This window comes from Carassius gibelio, chromosome A9, assembly GCF_023724105.1.
Source record: "Carassius gibelio isolate Cgi1373 ecotype wild population from Czech Republic chromosome A9, carGib1.2-hapl.c, whole genome shotgun sequence".
Taxonomy (NCBI): domain Eukaryota; kingdom Metazoa; phylum Chordata; class Actinopteri; order Cypriniformes; family Cyprinidae; genus Carassius; species Carassius gibelio.
Window position 1 is genome coordinate 29,957,631 of NC_068379.1, and position 14,294 is coordinate 29,971,924.

At 35.2% G+C, this 14,294-nt stretch overlaps 1 protein-coding gene across 1 annotated transcript in view; it reads left to right on the forward strand.

The window, feature by feature from the left end:
- The window catches only part of ttn.2 (titin, tandem duplicate 2), a 159,728-nt gene that overhangs the window by 54,762 nt on the left and 90,672 nt on the right, over positions 1-14,294 (forward strand). Inside the window, exons 78-101 of the mRNA XM_052606767.1 lie at positions 382-649; positions 740-1,000; positions 1,265-1,474; positions 1,561-1,638; positions 1,734-1,760; positions 1,873-1,926; positions 2,027-2,077; positions 2,332-2,382; positions 2,708-2,779; positions 3,196-3,255; positions 3,433-3,504; positions 3,825-3,986; positions 4,168-4,275; positions 4,584-4,679; positions 5,024-5,119; positions 5,448-5,549; positions 5,864-5,968; positions 6,280-7,491; positions 10,152-10,220; positions 10,446-10,505; positions 11,066-11,140; positions 11,236-11,313; positions 11,848-11,892; positions 12,232-13,851. Of these exons, the coding sequence (XP_052462727.1) occupies positions 382-649; positions 740-1,000; positions 1,265-1,474; positions 1,561-1,638; positions 1,734-1,760; positions 1,873-1,926; positions 2,027-2,077; positions 2,332-2,382; positions 2,708-2,779; positions 3,196-3,255; positions 3,433-3,504; positions 3,825-3,986; positions 4,168-4,275; positions 4,584-4,679; positions 5,024-5,119; positions 5,448-5,549; positions 5,864-5,968; positions 6,280-7,491; positions 10,152-10,220; positions 10,446-10,505; positions 11,066-11,140; positions 11,236-11,313; positions 11,848-11,892; positions 12,232-13,851 (5,032 nt within the window). The remainder of the gene's footprint in view (positions 1-381; positions 650-739; positions 1,001-1,264; positions 1,475-1,560; positions 1,639-1,733; positions 1,761-1,872; positions 1,927-2,026; positions 2,078-2,331; positions 2,383-2,707; positions 2,780-3,195; positions 3,256-3,432; positions 3,505-3,824; positions 3,987-4,167; positions 4,276-4,583; positions 4,680-5,023; positions 5,120-5,447; positions 5,550-5,863; positions 5,969-6,279; positions 7,492-10,151; positions 10,221-10,445; positions 10,506-11,065; positions 11,141-11,235; positions 11,314-11,847; positions 11,893-12,231; positions 13,852-14,294) is intronic.

Genomic DNA, 14,294 nt, shown 5'->3' on the forward strand with positions numbered 1-14,294 from the left:
ATGTTATATACTGTAAATATTATGTAATGTTATTCCCAGTACTGAGAAAAAAACAAAAAAAAACAGTAAGTATAATTTATTTTTGCATGGTATCATCAAAACATTACATAAACCAACAGTCACAGTCAAAGGAGTGTGATTGAAGCGCTTTCATACATAGTGCCTTATTATTATTATTATTGAAGAAGAGTGTAAGAAATGTAAAATTGCTATGCAGTATCATTACCATTCACAACGAGGCCCCTTACAATGTCACAAGTCGGCAATTTGGGTATAATCTAGAATTCAGTTTGCTAAATGCAAAAATCAGCTTTGGTTAATGTCTAGATACTATGCTAATTAGTATGTCATTTAAACTGTGTTCTTTTGTTTTCTATGCAGCCTGTCACTGTGGTACATGACATCACGGACCAGACAACTACTGTTAAGAAGGAAGCTGTGTTTGAATGTGAAATCAAGATCAACTACCCAGAAATCATACTCTCCTGGTACAAGGGAACCCAAAAACTTGACAGTAGTGACAAGTATGACATTAAAATTGTGGGTGATCGTCACATCTTAAAGATCAAGGATTGCCAGAAGAGAGATGAGGGCAATTATCGTATTGTGTGTGGCCCACATATCTCCAGTGCCAAACTGACAGTGCTGGGTATGTACTGTAGCAACATCATTTGATTCTCCTAAACTATATCCAATACTCTTTTAAGTTTTTACATTTTGACCCTTATTGTTTCTGCAGATGGTGAAGTGGAACAACATATGCAGGATGTGGCTGGTAAGGAAGGCCAAACTTGTACACTGACTTGCCAGTTCTCTGTACCTAACGTAAAAACCCAGTGGTTTAAAAATGGGAAGCTTTTAGAACCTCACAGCAGATACGCATTTGCTGTGGCAAATTACACTCAGAAGCTCTCAATCAAAGATGTTAGACTTGAAGACCAAGGAGAATATACCTGCAAATACAAAAATCTTGAAACCACTGCAAATCTTTGGATCGAAGGTTCGTATAGATTTACTCAACTGTCAGACTTACGTTTACTGTAAATTAAATCATCTACTAACCTCTTCTTTCATCATCTGTGACTTCTTCGTCTTCACTTCTTATGGAAAAACTCTTCTTATATTAAATGCCAGGGATATTTTGCCTTCACATTTTCCTGGCTTTCTTTTATAGCAAATCTTAATGGACTATATTAGGCAGAAAAAAAAGGTCCCGGCATTAGATTCTAGTCCTAATCATCCACCTTGCGTTATCTTTTTCTAGCCAAGCAAATACATTTCACCAAACGCATCCAGAACATTGTGGTGCGAGAACATCAGTCGGCCACTTTTGAGTGTGAGGTGTCTTTCGACAATGCTATTGTAACATGGTATAAGGACACTTGGGAGCTTAAAGAGAGTCCCAAATATACCTTCCAAAGTGAAGGGCGACGGCACTTCATGATCATCCGCAACGTTACCTCTGCCGATGAAGGTTTGTGGAGTTCCAGTGCGGGACCATTTTTCGTTTTAATAACATTAAATAAAAAGGCCCATTTAACCAAATTAATAATCCTTTAGGCGTGTACTCAGTCATTGTCAGACTGGAGCCCAGGGGTGAGGCTAAAAGTACAGCTGAGCTTTACCTGTCAGGCAAAGGTCGGTACAGCTGTCGAGCTCCAGCATTTACTTAACTAACTTTCCTTAAATTGTGAAGGCTCCTTACAGTTATTTTTTCTTTTTCTTTTTCTCAGAAATTGATATAGAAAGGGTACCTTATGGTAAGTATGGGACAGATGTTTTTAACACCTTTAGTGCATATTGACCGATTATTTCACACATTTCATTAATTTATGTAAGCAAGCTTCAAATTTTTTAATTACACTTACACAGACATCCCAGATACATCAATACAAGTTCCCGAAGCAGCTGCTTTAACCATTGAAGGTGAGATTGAGATTTCTATGTCAAATTACTTATGAAAATACATAAATCTCTATCCTCAAAATCAGTGATAGTTACTCATAAACGTATTATTTTTGATAAGCTGAATCTTCCATGGAATATTACCATTACGAAGAAAAAATGGAAACACAAGGTAATTATGAGAATAAAACATTTTTCACCTCATCCTTTTCATATAGTATCATTAACTAAAACTGACAAAAATCACTTCACTATGAAAATCATTTAACTTTGTCTGTTTTAACCATCAATCTCTTCAACAACAACAAAATAAATGTAAAAGTTCCAACATGTTTTTTCCAACATCTTGCGTGAAATAACCAAATAACGTCAATATTTAAAGTATTCGTCTTTGGACACGTGTAACAACTTTTTACCCTTTACCAGAGTATGTGAGCTGGACAGCGGAGAGTGTTGTAGAGGAAATATCAGTAACAGGTATTACTGAGAGCTTTTGAGTCTACAAATATCATTTCTAACTCTCTTTCCACTTGTTTGACCACATAACATTTTTATATGTCTTGTATGTATTTATGCTCTTCATATTAATGTCTGTATCTCCCCTTGTTTTCACCTTGTCCTCACAATGTACGATTACTGTATGTGTTGTTGTGTGTGTTGTCATACATTTACCAGTCTGACCTTGTTTATATATGTAGCTTTACCAACGTAAATATTTCTGAACAGATTTCGTATGTTTCTCCAAAGCCAGTTATTACTGTAATTATGGTGATTATTCTAAGGACTTTCTCTGTTTCATCAGCCCCAAGGGTTCCCGTCGAAGAGGCTGTCAGTAGAAAAATCCTGGGAATGAGAGAGGTGGCTCCAACAACAGGTACTGAAAGAGAAACAGCTGGCTGCTTTGCTGCTTGTTGGCAAACATGCTTACATCAACCTCATGTCTTTCATTTTCATGTCTCTTTGTAATATTGTGTGTTTACTTTCACCTTAGTTGTGCCGTGTCATGTGCTATCAGTCTTGTGTGCTGTTAATGTTTGTGATATTTGCTTTAGTGGCAGCTGCAAAGTTTTAAAATTAAATGTTGAACACAAATTTACATGCTTTTTTAATTGTCTTAACTTCAGTAATGCTTTGATACTATTCTGTATTGTGTGGATGTATCAGTTCGTCTATGTGTAAATGTCAGTGATATCTCTGTAATTCTTGCCCTGATGCTTATGCATAGATGCTTTCAAAGCTGAAGCTACTAGTTTGATATTATATAGTTAATTGTTCTTAATATTCTCAAAGAATTCGAGGAAGCTGAGCCATCTAAACCAGAGGAGCTTATTCCTGAAGTACCTGTGAAAGGTATGGAGATGTCTGTCCAGTGTGCTCCAGTGCTGTGTTTATAAGTTTTTGTGTGTCTATGGAGCTCTTTATAAACATTCTTTCTACTCTATCTCTCATGTTAATATTCTGTTGTAGTGTTATTTTTTGTCTAATTGAATATTCTTACAACACTTGTAATTAATTTTCACCCAAAAGCTAAAAAGCCTGTGGAAGAAGTAGTTACTGCAGTTATATTGCCAGAGCCAGTTGAACCCCCCAAAGTAAAAGGTATGGAAAGAACATGTCATTATTTGCAAATTTTGTAAATGTTTGTTATTACAACATCTTTTTGTTAGCATATAGATTTTTTTTCCCCCCATTTTGACTTTTAGATGTGACCCTCTTAATTCTTTTAATTGATGTTAAGTCTACATGTTCTTATTGCATGCAACAGCAATTGTCAAATCTTGTGTCTGTTCTTTTTTATTTGTCTCGTCTTTCTCTGTTTGAGGTATGAGTTTAATTGTACTACACTGTTATTTTCATGCTTGCCTTAACTCTTCCGAAACTCTACAAATGTACTAATATCAAAAATATGTTGCATGAAGAAGCACCTGTAGCTCCCGTGCCTTCTGCACCTGAGCCTGAAGAGCCTAAAGCTGCACCAGTAGCTGAGCCCAAACCAGAACCAAAGCCTAAGCCTGAAGTTAAGCCTGAGCCAAAGCCTGAGCCTACACCTGTGAAAAAACCTGAGCCACCCCCAGCCAAAGGTATTGTTCATTGCTTTTATTTCATGTTGTGTGGGATTGTCTATGAGCTTTTCATAAAACATCTGTTGTTGCAATTGTCCAGCTTCCATCAGGAAGTGCACTGAATGTGACATTGTGTGTGTTATTTAATGTGTGCTCATGAAAATTAAACCGTAAACAATACAATGCATGTTCTTTGAAGTTCTTGTGGAGGAAAAGCCAAAACCAACAATTCAAGAACCACCAAAAAAAGTGCCTGTTAAACCTGATGAAGCCAAAGCAGTTCCAGTTGAAGAACCTCCAAAGAAAGGTATAAGACTCTGTTTCTGTTGTATGTGTGTTTCTTTATTAAGTAGCCACATTCTTACATGACTTACAGTGGCTTCTGTTTGTCATTATCTTTGTTCTGCAGTATTACAGTTTTTATTTTTTTTTTGTATGTTGCATTGCTTACAGTTATTTTGTGTGGGTTTCTTGTCTACAAGTTTTCATATACCTGTCTTTGTTGTGCAATTGTCCATCTTCTGTTAAGAAGTGCGTTATATGTGATACTGTGTGTTCTTTCATTTGTGCCTATGAAAATGAATCTTTAAACCATACAATGCATGTTCTTTAAAGTTATTGTGGAGGAAAAGAAGCCAGAACCTCCAAAGAAATTGCCAGCTAAACCTGATGAAGCCATTTCAGTTCCGGTGGAAGAACCTCCAAAGAAAGGTATAGACTCATCTTTTGCATGTAGGGCTATTTTCTGCTGTATGTGAGTTTCTTTTTTAACTAGCCACACTCTTATTAGGAACACATGACTTAGAGTGGCTTATATGTGAATGTCTTTGTCCTGCAATATTACTGTATTTTGTGCTGTCATTATGTTTATTATGTACTGTTCATTGTTTTTGCTTTTTTATTTATGTGGGTTTCTTTTCTACAAGCTTTTTATATACCTGTCTTTGTTGTTTGTCCAGCTTCCATTAGGTAGCATGTGATATGTGACACTGTGCATTCTTTGTCATGTGTTGTGAAAATGAATCTTTAAACCATACAATGCATGCCCTTTAAAGTTCTTGTGGAGAAAAAGAAGCCAGAGCCACCAAAGAAAATGCCAGCTAAACCTGATGAAGCCATTGCAGTTCCAGTGGAAGAACCTCCAAAGAAAGGTATAGACTCAGCTTTTTGTATGTAATATATTTTCTTTTGTATGTGTGTTTACTTTTTTAACTAGCTACACTCTTATTGGCAACACATGAAGTGGCTTTTATGTAAACGTCTTTGTCCTGCAGTATTACTGTTGTACACTTTATTGTTATGTACTGTTAATTGCTTTTGATTTGTTATAATGTGTGGGTATATTGTCAACTTTTTTTTACATACCTGTCTTTGTTGTCCAGCTTCCATTAAGAAGCGTGTTATATGTGATACTGTTCGTTCTTTCATGTTTGGCTATGAAAATGAACCATTAAACCATACAATGCATGTTCTTTAAAGTTCTTGTGGAGAAAAAGAAACAAGTTGAAGAACCACCAAAGAAAATGGCAGCTAAACCTGATGAAGCCATTAAAGTTCCAGAGACAGAACCTCTAAAGAAAGGTATAGACTTCCTTTTTGTATGTAGGGCTACTTTCTGTTATATGTTTGTTTCTTCGTTAACTTGTCAAACTCTTCAGAGGAACACACAACCTTTCTGTGGCTTTTGTGTATGGTGAATGTTTCTTATTGGGTACTGTTCATTGCCTATGTTTTATGTCTTGTGGTTTTCTTGTTTAAAAGCTTTTCAAATAACCATCTTTATTGTTGCAATTTTCTAGCTTCCATTAGGAAGCGTATTGTATGTGACACTGTGTGTTTTTGATATGTGCTTATGAAAATGAATCTTTAAACAATACAATGCATGTTCTTTAAAGTTCTTGTGGAAGAAAAGAAACCAAAACCAATAATTCAAGAACCACCAAAGAAAGTCCCATCTAAACCTGAGCAAGTGATTACAGTGGAAGAACCTGCAAAGAAAGGTATAGACATATACTAGGTTTTGTATGTAAGACTGTTTTTGTTGAATGTTTGTTTCTTTATTAACTAGCCACACTCTTATGAGGAACACGTGTATGACAGTGGTTTTTGTTTGTTATTGTCTTTGTCCCGCATTATTATTAGGACTGAGTGTATTCTTATTGGTAGCTTCTACCATATCTTTTACATCTTATGTCTTGGTTTCTTATGTATCTTAAGTCTTGCATATTTAAATGATCTTTCACTCCTCTTCTCTCACTCTTAAAACAGTGCGATTTGAAGCATTGTTCTTAACTTTAATATTCTTTCTAAGTGCAAGAACCTTCCAAGAAGCCAGAGGCCCCTCCGTCTTTGCCTACACAGAGAGAAGACTTGATTGAGGAAATAAGTTATAAGAAACCAGATGCTGCTGTTCACAAATTAGAAGATAAAGAGGGCAAGGTGCCTCAGAAGCAAGAGACTGTTGTTGGTATCAAAAAGGAAGAAATTACAGAGAAGCTACTTACAAAAGAGACTGTTTCTATCCCTAAAAAGCAGGAAAAGAAAGAGGCTCCCCTTCCTTCTAAAATAGATGAGGAAATTATACCTCAAAAGAAAGAGGTTCCTCTTCCTGCTAAACAAGTTGAGGAAATATTACCTAAAAAGAAAGAGGTCCCTCTTCCTCCTAAAAAGGATGAGACAATTGAACCAAAAAAGAAAGAGGTTTCTCCTCCTGCTAAACGGGATGAGGAAATATTACCTAAAAAGAAAGAGGTTCCTCTTCCTCTTAAAAAGGATGAGGCAATTGAACCTAAAAAGAAAGATGTTCCTCTTCCGCTTAAAAAGGATGAGACAATTGAACCTAAAAAGAAAGAGGTTCCTCTTCCTCCTAAAAAGGATGAGACAATTGAACCAAAAAAGAAAGAGGTTCCTCTTCCTCCTAAAAAGGATGAGACAATTGAACCTAAAAAGAAAGATGTTCCTCTTCCACTTAAAAAGGATGAGACAATTGAACCTAAAAAGAAAGAGGTTTCTCTTCCTGCTAAACGGGATGAGGAAATATTACCTAAAAAGAAAGAGGTTCCTCTTCCTCTCAAAAAGGATGAGGCAACTGAACCTGAAAAGAAAGAGGTTCCTCTTCCTCCTAAAAAGGATGCAATTGTTACGCAAAAGACAGAGATTCCTAAAAAAGATTTGCCTCAAACTGTACCTCAAAAGAAAGAAATACTTCCCACACACATTTCAAAGAAGAAAGAAGAAGAAGAAATTTTCTTCATGAAAGAAATTACACAGAAGGAAGTAGTAGCTTCCACACAAATTGTAGAGATGAAAGAAGAAATTTTCTTCAGAGAAGAAATTGCACAGAGGGAAGTATCTCTTAAATCAAAACTGGAAGAGAAAGAAGATATTTTACCTAAAATGAAGGATGTAGTTGCTCTCACTACAAAAGAAGAGGTTGTAATGCCTCAAAAGAAAGAAGTTCCTCCTCCTGCTAAAAAGGATGAAGAAATTGTACCCCAAAAGAAAGAGGTGACCCCTACAAAAGGTACAATGATCTAGGACAACATCTGATTGTCTACTCTTCTTATTCTTTACTTTGCTGTCTTAGAAATGACTTTCTTTGAACTTCTTTTCTATTTTATTTAACTAATTTCTTTGTCTGTGTAGTCCCGTTTATGTTTGTCACTTGTCTCTTGTCCTTCTCTAGTTTGTTCTTATTCTTCTTCATTAACCTCTTACCACTCGCTAGAGTGATCTCTTGATCTTATTGATGTCAATCTTACATATTTCATACTCTCTTAAGTTGCTTTGGATTCAACACGGACAAAATCTACAACAGAAGAGCTGCAAGGAAAGCCGGATACAAAAATTTTACTACCAAAGAAATATGAGAAGACCAAAGGTACACAAATCAAACACCATTGCAGTCTTTGTAATCTTATTTTCTCTTGAACATCATTTTGTCTTCATATTCTGTTACAATCCCATGAAGTATACTAAGTATAGCAATACGTAATGTCTTTCAAGTGGGTGAAACCAAAATCCCAAAAGGTTCAATCTTCTCAAACACCAAGTCTCAAGTCACACCCTGTTAAAAGTACAGTTCATGAAATTGCTATTGGAGAATTTGTGTACATTTCTATAAATTATAAATATAATCTTTCTTATAACGAGTTGTTTCAAAGCCTGAGACCATATTCATTTCTCCATATTCACTTATTAAAAAAAATGTCTCAGAAGAAATACCCATGCAGTTCAGACGGTTTAGTATAAAGTGTACTCTTTTGGTATATTTAAATTTATGATTAGGCTCTTACAAAATCATTTTCTTTCTATTATCTATCAATCTCTTGGTTGCACTTCTGGGTACAAATTCTTCTTTGCATTCAAAATCTTCAAGAATCCACTTCTGTCCTGAGGAAGGATGAAGTCACACCATCTGACAGTCAGAAAATTGCAATGAAGTCACTTCTGATGAAAGAAACTTCAAAAGAGGACGTCTCTTATCGAAAAGCTGTATCACAAACAGAAATACTGTATGACAGAGAACATGGCAAAGAAATTGATCATTTACAGATTTCAAAACTGGGGGATTCTTCAAAAGAAAGTATATTGACTTCAGAAGAATTTAGGATCAGTGAAACATGTTCTGGTGTTGAACACTCTAGAGCACTTATAATGACAGGTAAGATAAAAAATTATAAACAGTGCTTTAGTTTATGATTTTTAAAATTGTGACTATATGATCACTGAGAGTTTTGTAGTGTCTATAATCAGATAACTGCGATTTCAAAATCATGAAACCATAAAGAGTTGTTTCAATGACTGAGACGGTATTAATTTTTCCACATTCTACTTTTACAGAAGCTATTTTTAAACAACATTCTTTAGAAGTGCAAGAATCTTCCAATAAGCCAGATGTTGTTCTGCTATTGGCTACAGAGAAAGGAGATTTAATTGAGGACATAGGTCATGAGAAACTAGTTGTTGTGGATAGTAAATTAGAAGATAGAGAAGGCAAAATACCTCAAGAAAGAGAGACAGATACTGGTTCCAAAAAAGAGGAAACTGCTGAACAACTTCTTAAAAAAGTGACTATTGCCACCCCTAAAAAGAAGGATGAAATTGCACTTCAGAAGAAAGAGCTCCCTCTTCCTGCTAAACAGGATGAGGAAATGTTACCTAAAAAGAAAGATGTTCCTCCCAGAAAAGATGAGGAAATTGTATTTGAAAAGAAAGAGATGGTTCTTCCTCCTAGAATGGACAAGGGAATACTGCCTGAAAAGAACGAAGTTGTTCTTTCTACTAGAAAAGATGAGGATATTGTATCTAAAAAGAAAGAGGTTCCTCTTCTTCCTAAAAAGGATGATGATATTTTACTTCAAAAGAAAGAGGTTCCTTTACATTGTCAGGATGAGAAAATTGTAACTCAAAAGAAACAGGTCCCTCTTCCTCCTAAAAAGGATGAAAAAACAGTAGCTCAAAATGAAGGCAAAGCTCCCACAGCACAAGTAGTAATTCCACCGAGAAGGAAGCAGGCTGCTCCTAAAACAGAAGAAACTATACATCAGAGGAAAGAGATAGCCTACACACAAATTTCGAAGGAAAATGAAGAAAGTTCACTTAATATAAAAGAAGTTACTCCTCCTTCTGATAAGGAAGAAATTCCATACAAGAAGGAAGTGTCCTACATAATTAAACCGGAAGAGAAGGAAGATAATGTGCCAACACAGGAGGTTGTTACTATTACTAAAACTGAGAAAGAAATGAAAACGGTCATTTCCGAGCATCACAAAGATGATACTCAGCCTAAAAAGAAGGAAATTGTTGCTGTCACTAAAAAAGCAGATGCTATAGTACCTCAAAAGAAAGAGGTTATTCTTCCATCTAAAAAGCTTGAAGAAATTGCTCCTCAAAAGAAAGAGGTGACCCCTACAAAAGGTATAATGACACCAGACAACATCTGGTTGTCTATTTATCTTATTCTAAAACTTGGTTTCTTAGAAAAGGTTTTCTTCAGGTATCAGAAATCATCACTAACCTCTTCTTTGTCCTGTCTTGGAGTCATAATGTTACAACGCCTAATCGTTTTCTCTGTTTTGTGTTAGAAACATTTTATGTTATGTTTGTTGAGTATAATGGTAAAACTACAAAAATTGTGTTTTTGAGGTTATAATGTACACATTTATTTGTGATGTAAAGTAGCAGAGCTAGAGAAGAAACCATCTCCAGAGAAGACCCCAGTTTCTGTGAAAGAAGTTGCAGCCCCAAAAGGTAAAGAGTACTGTGGGGATTCTTCAACAAACTCTTTTGTCATACTAAATTTTATGTTTCAGTTTGTCATATTATGGTGGTCTCTTTTTGTTGTAAGTCCTGCTTTTGTCAAGTCAAATCTTTAATGTATATCTTGTTGTATTTCATGTCTTGTTGACAAAGTTGTATTATTTGTTCATTATAACTTCTGTCATAATAACACCTTAAAATGTTAAAATGTTACAGTTGAAAAGAAACCATCTCAGGAACCTGAAAGAAAGAAAGAACCTTTGCCAGAGACCACAGGTACTTTTTTGCTTGTGATATATGTTGTCTAATTACAATACTTGTTTCTTTAGCACATCCTAACCTCAATAGAGAGCCTTAACAGACTGCACATTTGATAACATGTTTTTATGTTGTACTGTATCATTTGTGTGTTGAGCTTCATTATAACAAATAGTCTTAATGATTAAAGGTTCATGCTTAGTGAACCACTCTTATTTATAAAAGTAACTTATAAGTAGTATTGTCACAATGTTGTGTTGTTTAGCCTCTCAAAGGTGCTGAAAACATGTTCTGTCAAGTCTGTTTATGTCAAAGCATGTCATTATTGTTGTTTACGTGAGTGAATTCTTAATATTAAAATTTCCACAAAAAATATCTTCCAAACATATTTTCTTCCAATAATTACTTAAAATATAATCTGTGTATCATTTAATATATTGTTTGTCATGCATGTACTATCTGTGTATGTGTTTCTTAACCTCGATAGAGGGTTAAAAGATTTTATTCTTTCATTACATTGTGTTATCTTCAATATTTTTCAACTTAAATTGACGTCAAACAACACACTCTATTTTAAGTTAAAGAGGTCGATAAGAAAGCTGAAGATAAACTCACCCCTAAGCCCAAGGAAGAGAAGATAATTCCAACAAAAGGTATTATGGTAACCACAAGTCTGCATCTGTGTACTGTGCTGAAAAGGAATGTCTAGTTTTGAAATCTCATCGTGTCTTTGAAATTCCTTTTGAAGTACCTACACCTAAAGAACCAGAGAAACTAAAGCCTGCTCCAAAGGAAGAACCAGTACCAATTGTCCAAACAGTGGAAGGTACTGAAACTGAAACTCTTCTTCATACTCCCACTGTTTATAAAATATCTTTGGGTAATTATCTTTATTGAAAAAAAAATGTTAATAACAGGTAGGTCGTAAATTCTTAATGTGTTTTCTTAATCTTTGTCATAAACTTTTTCTTAACTTTAGAAAGATGTGTGGTAATGTCTGTCATTTTGTCTTGTATGTGCTTCCGATATGTGCAAGCTATTAAGTGATCCTCACAGTCTTCCCCATTCCACTTAATGAAAAGATTCTTGTTTATCTCTCAGCAGTTTAACTTACAAACAGTTACTCATAAAACACAGTAATATATATATATATATATATATATATATATATATATATATATATATATATATATATATATATATATATATATATAAAACAAATTTACATTACAAATAAAACATGCCCCCAAAGCTTTTTCTGCACATTTCCAATATTTCATTTCAACACATTTCTTGCACTACATAACACTGTTATTGTGACTAGTTTTTTTAACTTTTTGTGACAACTTTTCTAAATCAGATGGTGAAAAGGGACCAGTTTCTGCACCTGCTCCAGGAAAGAAAGGTAAGAAAAAATAAATAAATCTCATAAAACTAAAAATCTTTTCTTACAGATGGCAGAACCATTTCAGATTATATGTTCTCTTCACTTGTGCTATATGATAATTTTTGGGCGGAATTTTGAATCTTGTTATGTGTATTGAAATACTGTATATTGTATGTTGTCAGTATCATCTCGTTAGTTTGTTTGTTATTGAATGTTTGTTTGTCTTTTGTCATGTTATGTTTTGTCGTGAAATAGTTTGTTGTACTGGCAAAAGTATGTCAGTGTGTTAAATGTTCTGTTTATGGTTGTTTTTATGTATCGTTCGCTTTATAATGGCATACATTTCCAAATCTAAAGGAAAAGTTCTTAAAGTGAAGCAAGAAGAGGGAAGATTTGAAATTCCCACCTTAAAGAAAGCTACAAGAGTATCCAAAGATAAAGACGAAGATCAAGAAATGGTCAAACTGAAGAAAGTGCTCAAACCACAAGAGGAGGAATATAAAGAGAGTCCCAAAGTGTATGCTGAGGCTCATACTGAAGTTATGATAACTGAAAGTTATGAGGCAGAAATGCATTTTGAGACTTATGAAGTGACTAAGAGAGTTGAGAAAATTCAACCTGAGGTAGACAAAAAGATGCCTGATGAACCTGATCAAGCACCACCTCAAATGAAACCAGAAACCGAATTAGAAGAAAAAGCAAAAAAGACTCCAATTGGAAAGGTTCCAAAAGAAGATACACCAGAGGAGCCTGGCTTAGCACTGAAAAAGGTTAAAAAGTTACCTGTTGACACAAAAGAACAAGAATCTATCAAATTAAAGCCATTTGAGAAACCAGTAAAACCGCCAAGTGAAACCGAAAAAGACACCAAAAAAGAAGAAAAAGGAAGAGAACCTATAACATTTGATAAAAGTAGGGAACCAATTACTTTTCAGAAAGGAGAACGACCTGAAAAGGATGAGAAGCCAAAAGAACCCGATGTCCTCACGAAAAAAGTAGAACCCTCTGTTCCTGACAAAAAGGTGCCTGATGAAGTTGCTGTTAAACCTGTAACCAGACCTCCCAAAGAGGAAGCACCTGCAGAGCCTAAAGAGAAATTATTTAAAGGTAAAGGTAAAATTCCACCTAAAGACCAGGAGCCTGAGATGGTTCAACTAAAACCAATTCCGAAGAAACCTTCAGCTGGATCACCAAAAGAAAAGGAGGTTTCAGAGCCAAAAGAACGAAAACCTATTGAGTTGTCACCAAAAGATGAAATTAAAAGAGAACCAAGTATAACACCAAAAAGAGTTGAAAGTCAAGAAACTCCAGATAAAGGTAAAGAGGTTGAGAAGATACCAACTATTGTACCAGTAGAAGACAAAAAAGCACCACTTAAAAAGGTTACGCCTGTAAAGAAGGAGATTACACCAAAGGAAGATGAGAAGAAACCAATAGTTACCAAAAAGGGTATTTTACCCAAAGAGGCTGAAAAGAAAGAAGACATAGTTCTAAAACCAGTTGAGCGTGCAAAGAGTGCAGTAGAGCCTGAAAAGATTCCTTCGCCTAAGGTTGAGAAACCAAAACCAACTGAACCAGTATCAGTGGAGAGAAAGCCTAGTGAGGATTTGGCAAAGAAGCCAAAGAAAGTTTCACCTAAAGACTCGATTGAAGCTGTTATTTTGAAGAAAGCACCTCAGAAGGTTTCACCTAAGGAGGACAAATCTGAAACTCCTCAGATCCCTGAAAAAGAGGAGATTCCAGTCATAAAGGAAGTCTCTCCTGGAGCTGTAGAGTTAAGAAAAGTGTCAACTCAGTTTGAAGAAGAACTGTTAGAAGAAGAGGTTGAGGTTGAATTTGAAGCAGAATATGAAGATGAAGAAGAAGCATGGGGATGGGAGGTTGCTTCTCGTGAGAGTTATGGCTCGGAAGGCTCTGAAGAAAGGTATTTGGAGGAAGGTGCACTTGAGACTCCTGGGATGCCAGGGGGTAGAAGAGGTGAGAGGGTGGCTGTGAACTACACCAAAGAATGCCTCATTTTCCGTGCTATGGAATCCATCACCCTATTGTTATTTATTTTCACCCCAGATAATTTCCATGTCTACATCCATATCCATCCACATAAAACTGCTAAATATTGTCTACCGCCTTCTTCATCTTCTTCAATCTTCATTGTGGCATGCGTGTTGTATTTTAATGTCTTTTCATCTAGTTTGTTGTGTATTTGTGTGTCTTCATTGATCTATGGAATATAACCACTGGTGGAAAGAATGGTCATTGTCATCTAACTTCTCATTAATTGGCAGCATGATTCTGTCATTTTCATGACTCTTCATTCCCATGTTTAATATTTACCTTTTTTATTATTATTATTATTTGTACTGGACATTTTAATTTAACTTCAAATATATTTTCAATTTTTATGAATTGGAAATAACTGA